The sequence below is a fragment of the Podarcis tiliguerta genome (genome assembly GCF_965153285.1).
Source record: "Podarcis tiliguerta genome assembly, chromosome: 6".
Classification (NCBI taxonomy): Eukaryota; Metazoa; Chordata; class Lepidosauria; order Squamata; family Lacertidae; genus Podarcis; species Podarcis tiliguerta.
Window position 1 is genome coordinate 54,427,164 of NC_139539.1, and position 25,790 is coordinate 54,452,953.

At 40.9% G+C, this 25,790-nt stretch overlaps 1 protein-coding gene across 2 annotated transcripts in view; it reads left to right on the forward strand.

Annotated features, from left to right (window-relative positions):
• Positions 1–3,081: 3,081 nt before the first annotated feature.
• Positions 3,082–25,790, forward strand: part of RNF11 (ring finger protein 11) — a 29,068-nt gene continuing 6,359 nt past the window's right edge. Inside the window, exon 1 of one of the 2 annotated variants that reach the window (XM_083447931.1) lies at positions 3,082–3,168. In XM_083447931.1, the coding sequence (XP_083304057.1) occupies positions 3,097–3,168 (72 nt within the window). In that variant the 5' untranslated portion in view covers positions 3,082–3,096. Of the gene's footprint in view, positions 3,169–3,248; positions 3,875–25,790 lie in introns of those variants that run through there. The other variant, XM_083447930.1, reaches the window with a different exon arrangement.

Below are 25,790 nucleotides of genomic sequence, written 5' to 3' on the forward strand. Positions count from 1 at the left end.
AAAGCTACCTAGGAAGTTAAAGGCCACCAGGACGAGGCCATGAGACATGAACCAGTGGCATTCTGGTTCAAAACACACTCTAGTTCAAAACACAAATCATGATGGTACATCAACTTATGTGTGGCAGCAGTGGCCCAGTGGAAGTCTGGTGCTGGCAAATAATTGCTGCTGCTCCACTGGTTGCACATGGTCTGAGAACTTGATTTTTGCTTCAGTGCTTCTTTTCTCACTGGTTTTTTTTTTTTGTCTCTTTCCCTTTCCTTGGTGAATCACAGGTGCCTGTGTATGATACTGTGCCATCTTTACCTGTGCTGTTCATTACATAGAATTTTCACAAGGTCATTGCAAAACTTGTTGAAGTTCAACAATTACTCATGTTTTTGAGTTAATATATTTGTGGTCACCATGTTAAATTAACACAAGGGGGAAGAATATTGTGTTCCTACTGACGTTGGTAGGGTTGTGCATTCCATCTATGTTCTAGCTTGTGGCGCAAAGTGTTGTCAGTTTTGTTGTGCCAGCCTTCATCCATATCATAGTCATATGAAGTAATCAAATGGAATACTGAAATCTTGCACTCTCACATGGGGAGTAGAAAATGTATATGTTCAGCTGGATAGGGGAACTGTGATCAGATGGAGGCCTATCAAGCCTCTTGCAGGGTAGACTTTCAATTCTTGGAGATTGCGGGGCTGATGGAGAGGGTGAGTAAGACAACCCACAACAGCCCTAACAACCACCTTGGCCACAAACTAACAATGTTGAATCTCAGCATGGTGATCTCCCTTTGTCCTGTGATCTCTGACAAATGAACATGCCCCTTGTCTTTTGTCTCATCCTGTGATCTCTGATGAACGAACAGGCCCCTTGTCTTTTGTCACTTCTCAGACAGTTCCTTTCTTCTAGACAGTCAGTCTGAAACTTTGATAACATACTGCAGGCAAAATATGATTCCCTTCTCCTTAAAATTCCTTATAAATATATTTGATGGGGCTTAAGGTGGCCTTTTGCTATAGTCTCAGAATTGATCTATAAAGAGTAGACACAATTTTGAATTCCTGTCTTTTTACTACCTGGCTTATGGTAGTAGAAATATGGGTGGGTTACTTTTTAGCATGACATAACCTGTCCTTATTTTGCATATGACTGGTACTAATACCTCCACTGAGATGACCAGCTTAAGTTTTTATGCTACTTTTTTTCTATCTGGTCTCAAGCAGCCTACTTCCAAATCGAACTGAACTGAAGCCATTTTTGAAATCCTACTAGCAATAGTGAAGTGGATTGCCTCCCAGTTTCAAAGATAGTAGCCAGCCTGCTAAATGTCTATTAACACCTACTCCAGGGAATAGAGTTTTAGACTCTTCGGAAACCCACTGTGAATACTTTGCAAGGCACTTCAAGGCTAAAGTCACCTCTATAGCAATATTGATGCTATATCCACTGCAGTCTCCACTGAGGTGCAATGTCTGTTGCAACATTATGGGATCAGTTTTGGTGGATGCAGCCTGCTGGTGCAGATAAGGTGCTTAGGACAATTTGGCAGATGTATCTTCTTGCCCCTTGCCCCCTTGCCTTGCTAGAACTTGCTGAAATGGTATAACCAGATGAGTCCAGGGGTAAATCCATGTATCCTTGCAGGAGAGAGTGGTCCTGGCCATCCTGAAAGAGGTGGTGATCTGACCACTCCTCAAAAAGCCCACCCTGGTCCCACTGGCTTGTGACCCAGAGGCCTGGGTGAATAAGAATGTTTTTGCTTGGTGTTTAAAAACAGTGCTGCTGCTAGGCCTCCCTCCCTGGGGCAGCATTCCATAAACAGAGACCCACTACTGAGAAGGCCCGTCCTTGTGTTCCCACCCTCTGCACCTCCCTCAGAGGGGGCAGAAGGAGAAACGCCTCAGGAAAAGAATGCAGGGTTCAGGTTGGTTCCTGTGGGAGAGGCTATCCTTCAGGTGCTGTGGTAGTGAGTCGCTTAAGGCTTTATAGGTCAAAACCACCCCAAGCTCTGCTGAGTGGTGCACGTCAGGGATTCTAGGCATTTACCCAGGGTTTGTGTTTCCTTTGGGAATAAGACACAGTGGAGACTGGCATCTTTATGATATATGGTTTATTTGTACATATATACAACTTAAACCCAGATGAAGGGCTAATTTGTGAGAATTCACATTCCAAGCAGGTCCGGCCTTCGTAAGTGCAGCATTTGATTCAAAGAACAGCAAAAAGCCTTGCTCTATGTATGTCTTCTCCTGGCTGTCATTCCCAGATCACATGGAGTTCTGCCCCTCCTACTCCTCCCTGCTTACAGACTCAAGGACCTCCTTCAGAGCCAATATCATTCCGAGTTGAAACCCTAAACCTCGCCTTTGGCCACTAGCACCCAGCAAAGAGGCCCTACTCTCCCTCACCTGACAGAGGGTAGTTTTGCCCTCTGGTGGTTTTGTCCACTACTAATGGCCCATCCAGCTAGCTCTGCAGAGCTGCCTTGGCTCGTTAGCATAACTAAATCCAGAGGGTGTCCATGTTTGGCAAAGTTTAATCAAACCTTGATTAATTCTGACTTTTACTAATTCCAGGAATTATGGGAAGGATATGGCACTCAGCAATTTAGGGAAATCTGCTCCCTGCCAACCTACAACAATGTTAACAAAGCTGGAGAATAATTTCTGGTGTCTCACAAATTTTTTTTGTTATAAACACTAGTGTTGTTTTTTAATAGTTAATACAAAACCATTGTTGCCTCTTGGTTTTATGCTCGCCATTACCAGTCTGAATTAGAATATGCACCCCACCTAACAACACAGTGGGAGAAAACAACACTTGTCAGCGCAATGGGGAAGTAGCCAGCATATTAACGCTGTCATCTCCAACATACTTATCCGGCAGCAAGTCTTTGGGATTTCTCAGGAAGTATATACTGTACATAGGATCGGGCTCCCTACAGTTGCTCTGAATTAAAACGACGGTTTTGCCAGCTGCTTCTTATTTGAGGGGATGCAACGTTACACCTTCCAGACAAAAGTGCTACAGCTGTGTCGGGAGGGGGGCCCTCCTTTTAGAACGAAACGCGTAATCTGACGGGAACTTAATACGGGAAGCATGTCGGGACAAAATGCCTCCTTTGGCGAAGGGGAAAAGCCGCTGGCTTCAACGCCGCCGCAGATCCCGAAGGTGCTTGTTTCTCCCTTTGGCTCGGAGGGGAAGGTGGGGGCCAGGCGCGCAGCGAGAGAAGCCGGGCCTGTAGATATCAGGGCGAGAGGAGGAGGGAGGGGAGGAGGAGGAGCTCCCGAGCGAGAGAGGCCTGCCTGACAAAAGCTCAGTGCGCAGAAGGCTGGTGACCAGGAAGAAGAACCGCGCTTGGGGCTGAGGGAGGAGACGGGCTCTGTGTATATACCTGGACGCCGACGCTTCCCCTGCCCGTTCCCCCGCCGGAGGGCTAAGCAAAGCCCCACGCCGAGGCCCTGATGGCGGCCGAGGGCTAAGACCGCTCTCCCTTCCCAACCCCGCTGCCATTTCTACGCCGGAGTGCGGCGAGGAAGAGGGGGAGGCGGGCGGGCAGGCAGGCAGCGGGTCCCTGGGGCGAGCCGACTCGGGGCTAAGCTGCTTATGCAGGCTGGCAGGCTGGCATGAGCTTCCTGAGCTGGGCTCCTGCTGCTGCTGCTGAGGGGAGGCCGGAGGAAAGCCGTCGCCTGGAGCTGCCATTGTGTCTCTGAGGAGGAGGAGGAGGAGACCCCCCCACTTCCCTTTGGGGAAGATGGGGAATTGCCTGAAATCCCCCACCTCGGATGACATCTCCCTGCTGCACGAGTCCCAGTCGGACAGGGCCAGCTATGGGGATGGGACTGAGCCGGATCAGGAGCCGCCGCCGCCATATCAGGTACCGTGTGTTGGGGGGTGAGGAGAAGGGCAGGGGGGAAACACAACAAATTGAGAGGAGGTCGGAGTCGTCGTGAGAACGGCTGTGCGTGTCAGACGGGCAAACCCGGGGTTGGGGTTGCGGGGTGGGGAAGGAGAGGAATTTAAAAGGTGGACGGGAAGGCTACAAAAAAACCACGCCAAAACACAGGACAACCTGGTGGGGAGAGGCTTCATTTATTGATATTTGTGAGGATGTACACAGTTTTGTTGGGGGTGTTGTTGTTTTGTTTTTTAAATGAAAATCCCTCATACTTGTGTCATTTATGCAGCGGCTAGGAATCGATATTAACCAAAATACGTATACCTCATGAGTTGAATGTCAGAAATTGGGGGCCTCCCTTCTGCCCCCACCTTACCCACCCCCAGTGCTTATGCTACTCCTGAGGTTTGAAATTTGACAACTGGCCAGACGTCTCTCGAAGCTGAACCTCTTGCTTTCAGCCTGATGGGGGAGACTTTCTTTGTTTCTTCTGTGCCTCTCTTGTCTGATTTTCAGCATTTAAATGCTGCTGTGTTTGTCTTTTAATATGCCGAGCTTCCTTTTTTAAAAGGCAGATATATAGAAAACAGCTTTCAGAAGTGAGCTTGGAACACTGTACTGGGCAAAATATAAATAACAGCAACAAAAATAAACAGAACTACATCTTGGGTTGAATAAAACAGATTGTAACCATTTCTACTTGGAAGCAAGCTCCAAATTTCAGTGAGGATTACCTCTGTGTAAGCATGTTTCACACCTAATTGATGACACTGTTTTTCTGGACCTGATAATTTAATTATGACATTTTAAAATGATGATTTCAGATATAGTCTCTTCATTTAGGCCACAGAACAGGGGTTCTAGTTTTTCAGCTTGTGCAGCTTCCTTTGTTTCTTCATGCAGTGACATCACTGTCTGGTGTTGTTCTTGTCTCATTACCTTGTTAAGGCGAAGACTGTCTACACACACACACACACACACACACACACACAGAGTATCTTTGTCTCAGTTTCTTTATTCTGTCTTTCATTATATGCAAAAGCAGTAACTCCAATCATTAATTTTGAACTTTCTTATGGTAATATATCCTATTTCTCCCAAGTGTGATTGACAGCAGGCCAGGGCAATGACATTTTCCTCCTGGGTGTTTCTCTTATTCTCTTTCCCTTGTGTCCTCTCTGGTATGAATTTGCAAGTTTTAGAATTGGGATTATTAGCTTTTTATTGTTTTTCATTAATATTTTTGCTGATGTCAAAATATATGAAGAAATTTTAATCTGTATTTGCGTTCATTTTATAACCAGAAAAACGCACTTATTTTTGTTTTGGAGAAACAATAAATTATTTTTGTCTCATTGATTTACATCTAACAGTGTATTAATCTAGATTTATTCCTTGGTATTAGAACAGCTGTAAACAGAATGAAGTATTTTATGAAGATATAAGGCTTGGATTCCAAGCAATTATATTTCCATATTTTATTTAAGATAAAGGAAGTCTTGATTCTTCCCCCCCCCCACCACCACTTTATTTTTTACAGGATATGAGATGTTTTCTTAGCAAGCACTGAATCTTGAAATGTGACTTGCACCCTCATCTCAAACATAAGCCTGGTAAGCTTAGCACATTAAATCATAGTTAAAAACAAACAATGGTTTAATGTAAAAAAGCAAGGTGCACACGGCTCAAAAGTTCTCCCTTTGCTTGTCCGCTGCTGACCCACTGGAAAACAAGATAGTCTGGCTTGTTGTGACATGTGAATCTTGGCTTACTTTACTTGTCAATTATGTGTTTGGGGAAAACAAACCACAAACCCATGTTCAGGCATCACAGCAAGCCAGAGAGTCACTTGTTTCCTGGTGATGCAGCAGGAGTGGAGCCATGTTCAAAATTCCCCAGGAATTTTTTGCGCTTGGCTTTCGGCCACTTGTGACCAAGTGAAGATGCCTGGGCACCAGGATGGCGCCCGATATCTCCACCATCTGGCAGGCTGGTGCACAGCAGCGTTTTTTTTTTTGCTGCCATGCTATGGCACAAGTCACCTGGTTCATACCATAGTGCTTCAGCGAAAGGGCAGTCTCTTCTTCTGCAAGCCAGCTGATTTGCGCAGTTGCGTAGCAGCAGAAGACTGCATCTTTTGTGAAGCATTATGTACCACTCCACATTTTTCCATCTAGCTGCTCACCTGCCCGCTTGCCCCATCGCCTGATCCCTGTGGCGGGGCTGCACCGGTCCCTGCTGCTCTCACTCCTCCTGCTTGCGCAGTCTGCCTTCACTTGGGAAAGCCAAGACTTGGAGCTGTTCAAGCTGATGGAGGTGGTCCTGCAAAGCTTTAACTCCTGATGTTTGGACAGGAGCAGTGAACTTGTAGCTTGTCTTCCCTTACCCCACCCCACTGCCCTGCTCAGTTGTGAAGAACATGTTACGTTAAGAATGGTCCGAGTGACCATTAAGAAAAAGGGACAGGAATAGGCCAATATATATGTGGATCAAGTGACTTTTCTTTTTTAAGTTCACAAAGTTCTTATCCTAGTTCAAGGTTGTCATCTGCACTAGCCAGATGTTTAACTGATAATCAACCACAGTCGGTTCATCATTTGAAAAACAATACTTTAGAGCCATCTTGCCCCAAAATGGCAACTAGACATTCTATTTTGGCGACTGTAACCTTGATTATATCTGTGTACCTTATATATCTGTGTTTCAAACATTGGAGTGGAGCAAGAATTTTAAAAGCATACTGCACATTCACATTAAACCATATTTTGTTTTTAACTATGGTTTTAATGTGACATGTAGACCAGGCCATTTGAACTCCCATTGAGTTCAATGAGATACATTTCCAACTGAAGTATGCATGCATATGATTGCCGCCTTGGTATTTTGGAATGAGGTTTGATAAAAGGCTGCTCCTAAAAACACTAGCAGTCATCCCGTGAAGTTCTATCTGCACGTACAAGAGACTGTTCATTTGGCGTTTTTCATTTTTACCTTGGGTGCATGCATGTATCTGGCATGTGCATTAATCAGGATCACATTCACAACTATCATGTTGCAAGGACTTACTTCCATGTATTTAATATCAGGATGTAAAGTCATTCAAAATATTCAAATAATTCATAGTTAACAAAATTACAGGAAGTATTTAATTTATATCGGTCACCTACAGGTGTTTTAGATGATAATTATAGGTTGGCTCTGATGGATTGTTCGAATGATTCAAAAGAAGAGAATGCAGGGATGTTATAGAAGGATCACCAGTATCTGAATCTTGTGCGTAACTTTGCACACTTTTGGGAAATAGATAGCACTGAAAACAGTGAGACTTTTTCTTTCTGAGTATTGCTATGTAAGGCTGCTTTTCCTATGCACAGTTACTTGGGTGTACTGTATATTCCATTGAACTCAGTAGGTTATCTCAATAAACATGAATAGGATAGGCTCTGCACAGTTGCAATTATGTGCACACTTATTTAGGAGTTTGTCTAATTGAAGTCAGTGAAACTTAATTTTAGGTAAAGATGCATAAGTTAGAAGGCTGCAGTCTTAACATACTTACTAAAGCGTAAATATGATTGAACTCAGTGGATAGTTCTGAGTGAACATTCTTAAGCTGCAATTCTGTATCCGCTTATCTCTACTACCCCTCCTTTATCCCCTCATATACCCCAATTATACAGTGAATATATAGGCCATAAACTCTCACACTAATGGAGCAGAAGGAGGTGAGGCAGGAAAGAGTTAATGTATTCTGTTATATACCACATTTAGCAACTGGTGGCAGAAAATATTTGTCTGCTACCATTTTATTTTGCTCATGTTTCCCATTATATCCCCCCCTAATTTGTAGTAATAATTGGTGAGCATATATTTCCACAACTATTATACTTCTTATATTTCATATCATTCTTAGTGGCAAATTTTTGTGTATAAACAAAGGATATTTGTATATAACACTGGTAAATAAAGGAATACAGTAATTTACTACAGTTTCACGACAACAATATGTCTCTTACCTTTTCATTTGTCTATAAGGAAACAGTTTCCAACCAGTGCTTTTCTGAGCTAATTCCCAATTACTTATCTTTTTTTTAAAAAAACCTATTCTGATGGACTTGAACTTTTTCCTTTGAGGTTTGTGTGCATGCTTGTGTATTCACATGCACCACTTTGGCTTTCCCTCTTATTCACATTTATTTGGAAGTAATTTAAATTTTCAAGTAAATGTGCTTAGAAAGAGTAATGATCCCAAAGGATTATTTTATGGTTACTTTAAGTGCTAAGCAATTGTAAAGGAAATAATGTTTCTTAGCCTGATACAGATGGTTGATTACTATTGCCTTGTGAGCCCTCTATGAATGGAAAGATGAGGCACAAATATTTTACTAAACTAATAAGTTATCCAACAACCTAGAAATAGTTTTTGATTAGTTTCAGGTGTTACATTAAAGCTACATAAAGATTTGGGATGTTAAGGAATTGGAAAAAGAACTCCTCCCATCATACTAAATGTTGGGATGAAGTATGATGACATGAGCTAGCTTGTATAGCGTGATTCCAAACAAAAGGGTCTCCTGGGACAATACTATAATAATGATATTTTGTCATGTCAGGTGCCTACTGAGTCATTGGAGATGATATGGGTATTGGGAAAAGCTGAGAGTGGGAAATATAAGGCAGGAAGCTGAGTTGCTCTGCTTAAATCAAAGAAGTGTGCCTGACCTGCAAGGTCATATAATATCAGGCTTTGTCATGACCTGCTGTGGTCAAGCCTGTTGGCATTCAGGAACCTGTCTGGCTAGTTTCTTGCTGCTCCCCCTGTTGGCCAGAGTTAGGGCTCATCACACTTTTTGTGGTGTGCCAGGTACACCTGTGCCTGGAAGCCACAACTATTGCTAGTGTGCTTTGCTGTGCTGCTTGAAATAGTTCTTTGTTGTGGCACAAATGGTGAATCCATTGTTAGAGCTAAGCTTGAAAACTATTAGAGCTATGGAGAAATGTGTTCAGTTGCTGTTGGAGACACTTTAATTTTGGCAAATATATGAAAGTTGAATTCATATTGCTAGTTTCAACTTGAATATTTAAATATTTTCCCTTTAATATTGTGTGTGTGTGTGTGTTTAATCCAACTATATGGTGAATACCTGAAATAGTGTTGCTTTATCAAAATAGACTTTGAGATTGCATTTGACATAATTGATCTGCTGGATCTGGTTCATCTGATACTTTAACACTGGCTCTTAAACATAAGGAGCTTTTAATTAAATAGGCTATAATAACTGAAAACCAGAGTCACCAGTGCATATTTCATTATGAAGTGGATAATGTAGCTCAATTCTGTGCATGTTTCATTCAGGAGTATGTCCTAATTAGTACATAAAGCTAACTCAGTGTCCATGAGCATAAGACTGCAGCCTAAAAAACTGCCATCAACTCCTAGAAAAGCATTGCATTCCTAAAGAAAGGCATATATGCAGAAAAATACTATACATATTCATTCAGAAGGAAAACTATCCAGTTAAAGGGGTTCACTGCCAGGTAAGTGGGCATATGATTGCACCCATGGTGATGTTTGTTACGGCATTTCCAGCTGCAAAAAAATCTAAAGGCTGTATTGATTTATGCAAGTTCTAGAGAGATCAGGTCACGATTTTAAATATTTTTTGTGAGTCTGTAATTTCTTTCCTGTTCTTGTTACAATACCTTTATGTATTATTCCATGTGTCATAACAAGGCTGTAGCCACCAGTACAAGGCTGACTTTAACAGCAAAAGCACATTCTCCCAAAACATAGAATGCCAACACTGATTCTTTTGGAGGTGCCATATCCATATTCAGGTTGGACTTGCAAACTTATTTGTTAGCAAGGGTCTCCCCTAATACTTATATCATTTCCTTTGTGTTTTTATACATACACAAAGGGTTGTATTAGCACTAACTTTTACCCAGCACAATGTCCTGTTCCTAGGTTGGAAGTAGGGGTGAGTGGGACAGTAGAGGAACGCTCACATTTTTCATCCTCTAACAACTACTGTACAAAAGACATGAGGTAAAATACATTGGAAGGACTAAATAGAAAAATCTACGAAGAGGAAAGGTTACCAGAATGGGGTATCCTTGCAGGTGTTCTTGTTTATTTGAAAGACTTACATGAGGTAATTCCTTTGAGTGATATAGTAAAACTGCATTCTCCTAATGTGGCAATATGGTGCTGCCGTAACAAAGAAATAGTGCAGTTTGTCTTTCCTCACCAACGAGGTCACAGGCACCATCCAGTAAGTCGCTCTTCACACTTGTGCAACTATCACTTCTTATTGTAATAGACATTCTAGGAACAATACAGTTTGTTCTTGGAAGCGCATTGTTCTAACCAAGTAACATGATACAATTTTATCAAGTGGTGCTGTGGATGCTGTAACAGCTGGGCCTTCGCTTTAACCCTTTCTGCACTACAGCACCCCCCTCCCTTTGAATGGTGTACATCACTTTGGCTATACAGTGGTACCTCGGGTTACATATGCTTCAGGTTACAGACTCTGCTAACCCAGAAATAGTACCTCGGGTTAAGAACTTTGCTTCAGGATGAGAACAGAAATCGTGTGACAGCGGCACGGCGGCAGCGGGAGGCCCCATTAGCTAAAGTGGTGCTTCATGTTAAGAACAGTTTCAGGTTGAAAACGGACCTCTGGAATGAATTAAGTATGTAACCAGAGGTACCACTGTAATCCTTTGGTTATAAACCCCATTGTACTCAGTGGACTTGCATCTGAGTAGTTGTTAGTAGGTGAGGTAGGGTAACATTTCAGACAAATGCCATTTGTCTCAGCAAGGCCCATTCAGGGTGATTGTTTCATGAAATTCCTTTTGATCATACTAAATTTATGAACTCTGAGTAGAAGAACAACTGTCATTTAGAAACTAGTTTATTTTATACTCGGCAGTTTATTCAAGCTTTTGTTGTTTCCAGCTCCACTTTTAGCGCTCAACTTTCTGAGGTTTGAAGCCTTCTGATGTCATAAAAGTTCAATTTCTGCAGCTGTTCCAGCTCAATAACTTCATGGCTTAGTAATGGAAAAAGTCACATTCCAGTGAACTTGATTGGACCCAGCATTTATATACATAAAGTTCTCCCTCTCTTGCCAACTGAAAAGAGCATCCCTAAGGGTTCGAGCCTGTTCTTAGAGGGAGGTTAGAGAGCCTTATATAAAACTGCCCTTACCCATTCATAATGTTCAGAGAATTGTAGTCATAAAGTATATCTGTTAAATGCCAGATGTGTATGTGTGAGACTGTATGGTAGATTTCAATAGGAAAAATTTAAAAATAAAGATGAAATAGTGGGAACTTATTAGTCACCTTTGTCTTTATATAGTATTTACTTTTTTTAGTGTATTTGTGCAATGTTGGGACATCTCACTTGGATGCTACAAAGTAGGTTAATGGGACAAATCAAGCCAATCAGTTATGTTAAAGTAAGCTGCTGCTACTTTTTAGGGGGGAAAGCCCCTCCCATTATTTTTTCAAGGCAGACTTTCAAAATCCTGATTCAGTATTGTTCTCTTGTTAATTACGGTATATGTTCTTTGCTCATGCTCTATTTACACTGAAGATCTATAGCAGTTCTTCAGGAGCAGTTTATTTGTTCTAAATATTTATATCACTTTTTACTTCAAAATTTTCGGGCTCTATCAATCTGGATCTCGCTGGACTACAAATACCATCATCCCTGGCCATTGGCCACGGTGGCTGGGGCTGATGGGAATTGTAGTTCAGCAATATCTGGAGGGCCAACAGCTCCCAACCCCTGCAGTAATCCCATCAAGAGGTTACCAGGAGGAAGTTCCATTATTTCTTGGGTCCTGAACAGCACAGGATGTGAGTGAATATGAGTGAATAACCATTTAACAAGCTGGTTTTTTGTCTGTATTCTCTTTTATCACCCTGCCAGCTGGTGAGGAGAATCTTGCCATTCCTCTGCTTTCCTGGATTTCTGATTGGGTTCAGAGGTGTGACAAGATTCCTCACTACTCCGCAGGACAATACAAATGACAATACAGCAGCTGGACAGCTAAGTTGGTTAGAGCGTGGTGCCGATAATGCCAAGGTTTCAGGTTCAATCCCCGTAAGGGATAGCTGCATATTCCTGCATTGCAGGGAGTTGGACTAGATAATCCCCAGGGTCCCTTTCAACTTATGATTCTATGACCAGCTTATAAAGTGGTTACATGCACACCTCGGTAGATTATCACTTGCCTAATGGTTGTCTTTGTTCACTCTCTGTATGAGATAGAAGTGGGCAAGCTCTTTCTGGCTTCTACATAGGAAGAGGGATTTTCAGTTCCTTCAGGGTTCCACTCCTCCCTTAGCTGCAAGTCAGCTCTTTTGACTGTTCTCACACTTTCACTGTGTGGTATGACATTGGCAGTAAATACAAGCTTTCCAGTAACCATGTGCTGGAAAAGGACATTACTTTTGGAGTATGATCCTGAAAGGTAAAAATGCTAATATTTGAAATTGTATTTATTTATAATATTTATATAAGGGTAAAGGTAAAGGGACCCCTGACCATTAGGTCTAGTCGTGGCCGACTCTGGGGTTGCAGCGCTCATCTCGCTTTATTGGCCAAGGGAGCCGGCGTACAGCTTCCGGGTCATGTGGCCAGCATGACTAAGCCGCTTCTGGCAAACCAGAGCAGCGCACGGAAACACCGTTTACCTTCCCACTGAAGCGGTACCTATTTATCTACTTGCACTTTGATGTGCTTTCGAACTGCTAGGTTGGCAGGAGCAGGGACCGAGCAATGGGAACTCACCCCGTCATGGGGATTCGAACTGCTAACCTTCTGATCGGTAAGTCCTAGGCTCTGTGGTTTAACCCACAGCGCCACCCGCATCTCTATTTGTATACTCACCAATAATTAAGCATCTCTGGGCAGTTTACAGTAGGTGTGTCATCAGGTCTTCATACGTTGGTGAAAGATTATTTAGAGGGTGTTTGCATCTGTTTTGATGTATGTGAGCGGGTGATAAACTCACGAGACATCAGTGGTTACAATAACATCATTCATTTCTGTCATGGGACTCGGCTGTGTTTCCTTCTCTTCTCAAAACTGTCATTTATTACAGTAGATTTGTTTCCACAGCAACAGACTTTGGTAAATAGTGGAGTGCTGGAAAGGGTTGGGCTTGGGCGGTGGAGTGGGAGCTTTGCTGTGTTTTCAAAATGCTTAAGTCACATTGTGCTTTTACGATGCTCAGTTTTGCTTTATCACTTATAGAACTTGTGTCTGCTTTCACAGCAAATGATTTATACTGATCAAAAATGTAATTCTATTCTAGGGAAAATACAGCAGAAAATGTTTAATTCCGAGTCTCTAGCTATGGAGAGCACACTCCAGCTCTATTTGTGCATGGAAGACAGAATGCAGTGACCTCCTTGCATGCAGAGAGACATGCCATGTGCCAGGTTTGCACACTGCGTGTATCTGCATTCAGTCCCTGAGGACTCTTTGAGCATAAAAACTATTTCATATGATTGCCATTCCAGTATTATTTTAAAAATGAGCTAAACCAAATGTCTTACAAACCTAATTTGGTTTGTGGGCTCTTCAGATTTCATTGTCTGTGTCATCACTTACATTCAGAGATGCTTGAGTGCTTCAAAAAACTTACTTAGTGTCATGCTCATCCCTGTTTATCATAGTGTCAGCATAGCTCAAGGACTAAGAAAACTGTAGAGTTTAGAGTAGTAGTTGTTTTTTTAAGAGAATTTAGCATCCTGGTCCTTACCTCTAACATGTTTAATTGATTTTATGAATTTATATGCTGTCCTTCAATTTGAAAATAGTTCCAGTATTCATTTTCTTTAATAGGGTGATAAAAAGGTAAAGGTAAAGGTACCCCTGCCCGTACGGGCCAGTCTTGACAGACTCTAGGGTTGTGCGCCCATCTCACTCAGAGGCCGGGGGCCAGCGCTGTCCGGAGACACTTCCGGGTCACGTGGCCAGCGTGACATCGCTGCTCTGGCGAGCCAGAGCCGCACACGGAAACGGCGTTTACCTTCCCGCTAGTAAGCGGTCCCTATTTATCTACTTGCACCCGGGAGTGCTTTCGAACTGCTAGGTTGACAGGCGCTGGGACCGAACAGCGGGAGCGCACCCCGCCGCGGGGATTCGAACCGCCGACCTTTCGATCGGCAAGCCCTAGGCGCTGAGGCTTTAACCCACAGCGCCACCCGCCTGTGATAGCCTGTGATAGCCTGCTTTAAAGCTCTGGTGTCCCAACATACCTGTGGTAAAATGAGGGAAAAACAAAGGTTATTAATGATTTTATTTTGTATGGCTGTTCCAGGTAGAGTTTATTAATCCACTTTGATGCTGAATTGCTGTAAGAAACTGTAATCTACTCAGCTATTCTATCGTAATCTCTTATATAGGGACAATGAATTTACAGCAGAAGTGATACTGTTGTTTGACTGAACTTCAAAAATCTCATTATGTTTCAACAAGATGTATTGGCTGAACTCCAACTTTGGTAGCACAACTGTATTCTGGCTAACTACATTCTCCTTGTAGTTTAATACAGAACAGCTATTCTCAGTCACTCCTCTATTTAAGCTAAGATATCTAAAATGACAAGCTGCCAAATTGCAGGATTGATACTGTGCCAAAATGCCTGCAACAAGATAGTTGACTAAGCCTGTAGTCACCAAACTACATCTTTCAGAGTCATGTTGAAACTACTAGGACTAAGTGTGGGATAAGTGGAACCACAAATCACACAGTTGTGCCATCAGGGAACGATTTTGGGGAAGAAGTCCAGGGTCTCACTCAGATAAATGAACAGGGCTGGCTTACTGCATTTTGAAGTAATACGCAGTGCCTGCTAAATGGGGGAGCTGCAATTGACAATAGAGCCAGTGTTGAGCACCCTATGGTATGATTAGTTGTTTTGCTGCTTATTAGTGTACATTGCCCTGTGCTCCTAAGGAAGAAAGGGCAGGGTAAAAATCTTATAAATAATTAACACATAAATTTGTATAAGATGAACTGGTTTTTGGTTTGGGGTTTAATAGCCCCATTATACTCATTCTCTAGCAGCCATAACATAACAGCATTGTTTGAAATATACTATATAGCTCTCATTGCCAATATATAGAGCTCTTTTTCTACACACTAGGACATTGACTAGTCTTAACAAGTAGTCCCAAGCCAACAAGCCCCTATACATATACAAAGAAATTTAAACAGCACCATGTACTCTGTGGTGCAGGATGCTATGTTGTTTAGAAAAACATGAGCAAAAGTTACATCTTTGTGAGCAAAACTTCCCCTTGCATTTCTCTGATCAGTTGGTGCAAACATACAACAACCATGGAGGGGAAGGCAGCATTTCACACCAGGAAGAGATGGATTGTGAATGTTCCTAAGGCTGATTCTTAATATGCAAGCTATGGTTGTAGGGAACCAGCACCACATCTGTGCTAGGCTGAGTAGCCAGCATAGCAATATTGGTATATTGTGTTACTTCTGGGTATTAATGAGTGTGGGGTTTTTAGTACGGTAATTGTCTATAATGCAATTTCATATTGCATTGTGGTGGTCTGTTTAAATTGTGTCCAATACTTTGTCTTGAAACTGGCGTAACACTTTGCATCTTCTGCCTCCAAGCTGATGTCACATAGAGTTTCTTTCATGTTTTATTGCAGGCATGAGATGACTTGCTCAAGTTACTTCCATATCACCATTTTTTAATTAGTACAAGTCACTGATTCGTGAACTCGATAACACTGGAATTCTTTTGAGACTTTCTGAATCTATATATGTGTATATACAAGAGTCACAGAACTGACATTTGACAGTCATCCCATATGTGAAAAATAATACAGGAAGTAACTCTTGGTGGATGGGTGTTTTTTTTAAAAAAAGTAAGAGTGCTTTTTTATTTATTATTCATTTCATTTCATTTCTTTATCACATTTCTTTATAAGTTTCAAAATAATACAAAGGAGGCCATGTACAGTATGCGCATTTAACACAGCAAAGTTAACAAAAAAATTAAACATAGCAAAAGAAAACATTACTAAAGGAAGTCAAATAAACTGCACATTTGAAGCAGCATAATTGGCAAGAGAATAAAATATTATCTTAAACATACAACATATATTTCTGCTGTTACTGCCAACAGTGGCTCAGGCTTTATGACCTTGGTCTCCACTAAGACAGCCAGTATTCGTCTCTCCAGCAGCATCAGCCTTTGTAAGTGGAGTCAGTCAGGACCCTGCTTTCCCAGGCCCGTAAAGGAGCAGATCTTCCAGGACTCACAGCCAAGATTTATTGACATTACTGCAGTTATTAATAAATGAAAATCACAAGTCTGTTGTTCATAGGTATGGTGGTAATGTGTGTGTTGATCTGTGATCTAACACATAGATGATTCTGCAGTATTGTGGAGATTGGTTTTATTTATTTAGTTTTTATTCCCTTCTGCCCTCATGATTGTAAGAGAAATGATAAGATTATTCTGCAGGGCTGTGTTGGCGGCCGATTTCTGAGATGCCTGCATTTTTCTAACTGATCTATGGGAAGCATTACATAATACCCTGAGGATCTAACCAGGAACACCCAGCATTAGCTAGATTCTGGACCAGAATGAACAATCAGCTTTTTCAGTTGTTTTATGTTTCCTTTAGATAAAATTCCAGTTAGTGAATGATATTTTCATAGTGCAGTATTACAGCAGCCTAAAATGAGTAATTCAGGCAATAAGGCAGTGGACTAGGAGTCAGGAGACTTGGGTTGTGATTTTAGAACTGCAGTGTCTTTCTTATGTGTATCTTGCCCAACAGCTTTGATGATAATTATTTTTTCTTAAACAATCATCCTCCAAAACTCAATAGCTTAATTTCTATGGTACTTTACTAAAGTACAGAATCTGGTTAAGTGTATTTAGATGCACTGTGAAGGATGTCAGGCTGCATTTATGTTGTTCCTCAGGTGGTACAGCTAGAGAGATACTGGCTAGCATTAAAATATTCACATGATAATTTTGGTTTACTTGTTAGGAAAAGTAGTGATCATAATTTGATCTCAGTTGTGCTAAACACTATCAAAATATAGGAGTGTTCATATAAAAAGCACCTTCTTTAACCAATCTGCAGCAAACTAAAAATCTAGCATGCATGATATTAATGCTGTGTGTATAAATAAACCTTTCTCAAATTTAGCAATATACCGTATTTTTTGCACCATAACACTCACCTTTTTCCTCCTAAAAAGTAAGGGGAAATGTCTGTGCCTGTTATAGAGGGAATGCCTACGGGTGGCATGCCTACGGATTTTCCTCCTCTAAAAACTATGTGCGTGTTATGGTCGGGTGCGTGTTATAGAGAGAAAAATACGGTAGCGTATTTGTATTTTGGGGAAAATGGTTTTGTTATGTTTTTTTGCTAGCTTGCAATTGAGTCTTACTTTCTGAACTTAAAACAGTCTGCTTTCAAACCAGTCGGAGATCAGAGGCTACGGTAGCCATTCTCCCATCAGAAATGTCATCGGTACTTGTGTTTGATCATAACCTAAAGTTTGGAGTGAAATGCTCTATTTATTTAGAACCTGAAAAAAGTCCTAATCCACCCAGTTTACAGTATGTTGGTTATATGCTAATATAGCTAGATACTTAACCCTTTGCATACAGCATATTGCTTTGCCCTATAAATACACAAAACAATTCCCATACATTGACCTGATATTCCTTACAACAGCAGTGAAAGGTAGACTGGTCTTATATTTGAATCAGGAATTTCACAGTTCATGCTATTAACCACCCTAGCAGCTAAGAAAATATTTTCTTGAACATAGACAATCTGTGTTTTTAGAGTTGGCATCTCTCTGTCTTGGCAGACAATGGAAGAATGCCCCTTTGGGGGTGAAGTCAAACCATTGGAGAGTTACACAGCACCTGTTTTGGCTCTAGAGACATGTTTTGTTGCAGCTGGGGCAGATGAAGGTGTCTGGTTGTGCTGATGCAGGTGTACAATGGCTTTCCTTCTTTCTGCTGTCCTCTCAGCAGTCAGTCCTCCTTTGGTCACTGCAATGGATACACAACCTGATTATCTGTCTCCAGGCACAGCCTTTTTAAAAAAATAAAAAATACCAGTGACCAGTTTTTTGGAAGTTTTTTTTTTAAAAAGTATTATCAACCACCTGAGTGAATATACTTCTTTCTTGCATGTGTCCTTAGTGCAAACATTTATTCTGTATTAGAAGTGGTTGAGCTCTGAATGAGATCACTCTTGGACTTGTGCCCTGGAAACTGAAAATGCAGTCACAGCAGGGATAAGCTTTGGGTTATCACAAAAAGGAATATAGTACAGTGGTACCTCGGGTTAAGAACTTAATTCATTCTGGAGGTCTGTTCTTAACCTGAAACTGTTCTTAACCTGAAGCACCACTTTAGCTAATGGGGCCTCCTGCTGCCACCGCACCGCCGGAGCACAATTTCTGTTCTCATCCTGAAGCAAAGTTCTTAACCCGAGATACTATTTCTGGGTTAGCGGAGTCTGTAACCTGAAGCATATGTAACCCGAGGTACCACTGTACATGCTTCCCATAGATACATTAGTGTAAACACATTTTATTCAACATACAAAGTGCTTTTTGGTTGCTGTTCAGCTGTTGCAATAAGCAAAACAAAAAACCATTTTTTGTAAACTGTATGGTAAAATTGGAGTGTCTACTTCTCTCATCCATGAGGGAAATTGTTATTGTAATTTGAGAGAAACATTTTACATCTTTGGATTAGGGGATAAACTAGGGCACCTTGGTTGTGCAGAAAAGGGAATTTCAGCAGGAGTAACTTGCATGACTGCTGCTAAAGGTGCAGAAACCCTGCCCTCTTTTACATCTAGACAGTCCACTTTGGAGCATTACCAATTAACAAGGTAATTGCTTTAATCAAGCAAGGTGTGGGTTTTTGTGGGGGTTTTTTGCATCTACTTTACTCTGTTTCTAGCGAACTAGAATGAACTCAATATGCAATGTTTTAGGGTAAATGGGGTCCATTTTGTGTAGCACCATACAACACCATTAATTTGTCTTGTTTGGTCATTGATCCTCACAGAATGGATGGTGTCTTAGTTGCTGTTGCTGAGTCCCTCCAAGTAGGGGGCTCTGGTTATTTTAACAGTAGAAGTGTCAGCTCCAGATCTTGTTGCCATGGCCAGAGAGAGATGAGAGATTATACAAGCCTAAGGCTTATTCCAGTTTGTGCACATAATGCTAAACAATAGTAGTGTTGCAGCCAAAAAAGCCCCACCAAGATATCTTGCCAGTTTTAAAAGGGAAGAACTTGGAGGTTTGGTCTTACACACAAAACACTTAAGTAACTTTCACCTCCATCTTGGACAGAAGTTGGGTGATCTGGTTTAAATAAGAAACAGCAGAATTTTCCACAGGCACACATATCAGATGGTAACTCCTACAGTGTATAAAATAAAATAGTCCCAAGAACAAGGATGGAAATATTTGGACTAGGTTGGTGCTGAGAGTGAATTGTGCATGGATGTTGCCTGATTCAAAGTCAGAATATTTATCTAGTGAGCCAGTACTGCCTACTCTGACTGCAACTTTCTAGGGTCTCAGGCAAAGATCTTTCTACCTGAATATTTCAGTTGGATATGATTCCAGATTGATCCTGGGAGCTTCTGCTTCCAAGGTATGTGCTCTATCATTTAAGCTATGGCCTCTCTCCAAATGTGATCCCTCACACATGTTCCCTATTTATGCAGATAGGCATTAATCTGCCAGAAATGCCCATCTGTTGATTAAGGTTAAATGAGTATGAAACATGTGCCAACCAGCATGGAGATGCTCAGTCTGTAAAAATCCTAGGGATCGTATATATGCTCCTCAAACAGAAACAATTTTCACATTAAAGTGAATTTGTAGGAAACACAAATGGCAACATTTCTAAACTATCAACTGTTGTGGGGACATACTGTACATAGATATTATATGCTATTTTCCTAACTGCAATCTCCAAAAACAAGGAATTCCTGCCAACTCTGTTCTGAAGGGATGTAAGGGAGGGATTTGTTCATTTCACTGATTCTTTACTTTGAATTTGTGCGGTTTGTATATATTGATTCTGATTGTGCATCCCCAGTATCATCCAAAGAAGCTGATAAACTGTTGGTTGTAGAGCAACTTTGCAGAAATGTTGAAATAATGCACTTTTCTGTTCTGAAAGTAGTCTGATCATCAAGCCAGTTTAAAAAAAAATGCATACTGTAAAGAAGGGGGTGAAATCATGGATCAAATCCAGGCTTTCTTGGAAAGATCCAGGCTTTCTAGAAATCAACTTTCTAGATCCATTTCAAATGGGCTTAGGTCCGGTTTTGGCACAGGAACTGCTTTGATGACCCTGTATGATGACATCTATTGAGAGAGACAGGGAAATGTAGCAATGTTAATTCTCCTTGACCTCTCAGCAGCTTTTGACACCATCAAAGCAGTTATTGGGCTTTTCCAAGCCAATTTGTTCTAGAGACCCTGAATCAAGGTTGGCTAACTCTGTGATCCTCCAGATGTTGTTACACTTCAACTCCCATTAGCCCAACCACTGATCAGCAATGATGGGAATTACAGCCCAACAACACCTGAATGTTCATAGGTTGGCCACTCTTGTCCCATGTTATGATACTTGGAAGGTAGATTTTATGCTTAGTAAGAGAGTTGTATTTGTATCTGAGGTTTCAGATATAGTTCTGTAAAAGTGAAAGCTGATGATTAAATCTAAACAGTCAAGGAAGTAATGCCCTTCTGATATATTGCATACAGGGTAACTGCAGTGGTTCCGTTCCTGCTTCTTGTTGCATGCATACTTCTGCAGCGTGGTAGCATCTATCAAAACACTGGAATAGTCTGGGTGCCATTCTACTTAGGAAGCTGTTTATGTGAGGCAACTTTCTACACAGTTTAGCCAATTTTAACAATGTTGGCATAACCCTCACTCTTCACTTAAGTAGCTTCCAATGTGGAATAAGTTACTGGTTCCATTTCTCATAGTTACCATGTCACAAATATGGAGAAACAGCCTGTGGCCTGATTCATGTGCTACTTCGGCTGTTTGATTTGGCTTGTTCTCTCCTGCCTGAAGTGACACAATCACTGGCTGATGGCAGAGTTGGGGGGGTGGAGGAGAGGAGCAAGCAAACAGCAGTAGTAAATAAACTATTATGGAAGGAAATACTTTCTCCCGTCTACAGGGTAAAATGATGCCACTCTATCCCCATTGGCTTTGTGGTAAAGCCAGTCCTGCCAGGCAGTGTTTAATTTGGCTGCTTTGCACAATATTTTGTATTGCCCAGGCAAGGCTGCTGTTAACAGGAATGGTTTCTTCAGTTCAAGAAGCAATCTCTGTAAATCTACAGTTAATATGCAAGGCAGGTGGAAGCATGAACAGACTTCCATAGAAAGGCTGCTGGGATTTGGAAGGAAGCGGGGATTAAGCGGGGGCCACATCCATTGTTGTAGTATTGTTCATTGCCCCTTGGAAATGAGTTATTTTTGCAGCTTTCTCAAGACAAATGCTTTTGACTTCCAGACCAGGCTGTGCAACCTTTCTGCTGTCCTCGGCAAACACAGCACTTTCTCAATTTGCAGTGCTTAAAATTAACATTTTTTTCTAGTGTGTAAATCGTGACTTATTGGATTTTCAGGAGTAGCTCCTGATAACAATGAATTTTATGTAGACCCTTCCCTTCTTCCACTTCAAAACAAAGCAACTTTCTAAGGATGCATTCAGACCAGCACTTCTGTTTATGCAACTGCTTCTGATACTCCACACCACATCCTGTGAATCTTATCGCTGTTTGCACTCTGCTTCCTGAATTTTTTATTCTCACAAAAGCTTGTACCTCATTAAAGAGGTACAAGCTGGGGTTGTCCATGTGAAGCACCTTGGAGATTTAGATCTTAACTATATTGCTGCATGTTCTTTTCCAATGTGGCTGAATATGGGACTTTTGCCAGATAAAATGAAATTTATCACACCTGGTAGGCACAGGAACCAAGTGAAGAGCAGCACTGATGAGCCACTAAACTCATCAGGCTGAACTGTACCCTAAGACATTATCCTGGAATGAGGGAGCATGCTGTGCAATAATTGAAGTGCAGAAATCAGTTGCTTGTAACAAGGAGCTTTATGCTTCATTAAAATAATTATTATTTCTTGCTCTTCACTTAGTTCTTTTTTTGCCAGTTTCCAGAATTTTCATTGGATGGATTAATTGTCTTGGGGTAGTTTATATTTTTTAAAATGCAGAAATTTAATGAAGTTTATTGTAGTTGTATGTTGGGCACAAGGAGAAGGGGATGACAGAGGACAAGATGGTTGGACAGTGTTCTTGAAGCTACGAACATGAGTTTGACCAAGCTGCGGAAGGCAGGAGTGCCTGGCATGCTCTGGTCCATGAGGTCACAAAGAGTCAGACACGACTAAACAACAACAAATGCATTCAACATTCAGCAATACAATCAAAATAGATTTTATTATTTTTACCTTTTAAAGATTAGCTATGAGTTTAGTTTCTAGGAAGAGAAGAAAAGTATACACTCGAGACATGGAAAGAATCACAGTTATGTAAATAACACAGAGACAGATAACTATCTACATAGAAATTTATTTGTGGCTTGGTGGTTTAGTGCAGGACCCTGTGTGAATCCAGCCACACATTTGAGATCAACAGACGTCGTCTTGCACATCCCTTTGCTTTGTGGGGTAGGGAAGTTATGCATGGTCAAGTATTTTCAGTAGTGGCACCTGCATTACCTGGTTCCCTCTGTCACTTAGCAGAAACCCCTTAGATATTTTTTATATATAGGGGTATATAATATTTTATAAATAAATATGGGACAGAAGGTAAAGAAGGTAATGCTGTTTGGACACAGCAGCTTATCTAGGTTGATGTCTTCCTGCTTTTTTCTGAGTTTTGTTGCTTTTTTAGCCAATGCTGTAGCAGAATGCTGTTTATTGGATTCCAATTTATGTTTTATTAGTTTATGGATTTTTAGAGGATTGTAAACTGCTCTGGGGACTGTTATGATTGAAGGTGCAGGATGAAAAGTTATTTTATTAAATAACTTAAGTCACATATAATATTGTAAGTTATAAATGATAATTTACGGGAAAATGCAGTAAGATTAGAGTTCAAAGCAGAGCCCTCAAAGTAATCTGTGAAGCTGGTATATCTGATTTATAGGCGAACTCAGTCTGAGGGTCCTCTTGTGGACCCCAGCCCCCTGAGGTCAGTCAAGTGGCAGCCAAAAAGGGCCCTTTCCTTGGAACTTTCTAAGCACGTTTGCTAGGTACCACCTTTGTTGTTTTTAAGTGCCAGATTGTCCTGTTCCCTCACACTTCATCTGCTTGTTTATTGCTGTGGTTTGCCATTCTTTAAAGATCATGTTATAAGCAATCTTTTTTTGTGGCTGCATTTATTGTGGCTAGGGGCCTCAAAAGCCAGCAGTGGTCTGGGCCTCCCCAGGCCTCTATTCAACCATCAACATTAGGTGGTTAGGGTTATGCTCACAGTTATGAAAATTGTAGAAAAAAGCTCTCAAATTGCAGTCTTTTATTTATAGTAGGCAGCAGCCACCCTAAGGAACTAGGTTTGGGTAAACAAAAGAAGGTAAAACAATATATCTTTTTAAAAATCAAAATTGGTATTTGGGTTTTCGTTGGTATAATACTGTACATCAATATGCCCAGGAAAATGTTTTTGTAATCATGATAAATGTTTTTAATGGTGGGGGTAAGAAAAATGACTACCCTTCAGTTTTTATAAAGTTCACTATACAGTTTTTGTTTGTTTGTTTTTTTGCTATATCCTTATCCTGCCTTGCCCTGCTACATACCTAGCCTCCACAACAGACCCCAAGAGTGGTATGTTTCCAGGCAAACTCCCTTCTAGTTTGTTTCCAGGTGTCAAGATTAGGCTCTTTCTGTCTTCTTGACTATGCTTTTGTGTTTTGATAGCATATACTTTCTTTCAATTTTAGTTACTGCATACAAGGGTTTAAGCTCATATATGTCTTACAGGAGTAAAAAACAGAATTCTCTTCTCTGTTGTGGTCTAGAAGCTCTAATTCTAAATATCTGAAGCAGCTCAATGGGCCACAATCCAGCCTAGAATGGTCTCCTTGAGCCAACAAATTTTGAGCACACAAAGTCAGTGCTATGATTTGTAACAGTCTGACAATCAGTATAGCTATTTTTAACTAGTATTTGTGGCACAGCACAATATCGGTTGGTCAGACAACACACTTGAACAGCAATTAGAATATTCTCTGAATTTTTTATATAAATCATGTTGAACATTGTATCAATTTATTAAACGGAATAAAGTAATCTTCAGATTATCTTTATCCAAGGATTAGTAGTTTCCCAGCTACCACTGACCTCTTTTCAAAGTATTATAATATCATTGGTTATGCTGGCTGGGGCTGATGGGAATTGTAGTCCAAAAATCCAGGAGACCACCTGGCTGTGGATGGCTGAACACTTGAAGAGTCTTTATTATTTTTCATAATTAAACCTCTTTCTTAACACTAGAAAACTTAACGTTAACTATGCATGCTATGAAGTTTGCTCTTTATCTGCTTTCCCCATACCACACATAATTGCACATACCTCTATCATTTCTCTTCCCGTACCCTTTACTCACTCTCCCCACTAAACTTAAGCAGCACGTTTAACATAACCTTTCCTTTCCAGCCCCCAAAACATTTTGGTTCTCAGTTATCACTTTTTTCAGGTCAATAATATCGTTTGTTCAAGTTCTGCTTGCCATACCTGAAAATAGTATTTGTATAATGGTAGTATTATGATATAGGCAATTTTATTTTCAATCCCTTTCTTTCATGGGATTCTAATTTTCATAGCTGCTGCACACTGGGTTAGCATTTTCATTGATCTAGTTTCCCTAAGCCCAATATCTCTTTCCTAGTCAGTTGCCAATTAGCATAATTGTGAAGTGGTTTGTTTTTTTAACCTTATCATGTGTTACTTGATACTTGCTCCCGCCCCCAATGTAACTTCTTACATGGAATCCACATTTGCCATTTAATGCCATTGCATCCAGGATTGTAGATAAGGTCTCCCCTTAACCACAAGCTGTAACCCCAAAACATGGTTAAGGAGGAGAGCTCTTATCACAGTTGTGGGTCTGTACAACATGCTGAGCCAAACCTTGGCTTGGCTGCCACCTACCTATCACCTAAAATAATAATAATAATAATAACAATAATAACAACAACAACAACAACAACAACAACAACAACAATAATAATAATAATAATAATAATAATAATAATAATAATAATTTATTATTTGTACCCCGCCCATCTGGCTGGGTTTCTCCAGCCACTCTGGGCGGCTTCCATAGAAACCAAAAATACACTAAAATATCACAGATTAAAAACTTCCCTGAACAGGGCTGCTAAAAAGACCAGGGAGGAGCAAAATCTACTCCTCGCAAACCAGCATGTTTTCACTAAGCCATGGTTTGGCTTAGTGTGACATGCAAATGTGGCTGACATGCTGCAAAATGCACAGATCTGCTCCCATTGCATCCAGTTTGACCTTTATTATTGAATATTGCTGTTCTTTAATTTGGTTTCTTATTTGCAAAAAGGGATGGAAGATACTCAATAGTTACACCCCTCCTATGAAATACACTAATTGTCCAAGGATAAACAAGGGCTTCTGGATGATAAATGGAGGGCACAAAAAAAGTGGAATGGGGAAGTCTCCATTTTACAGTCCGTAAGCGCCTTCTGCTGAAGATTAACAGATGTCCATCTGGCAGCTCTCATGTATCCATTTGTTCATAGCTTTTAGGG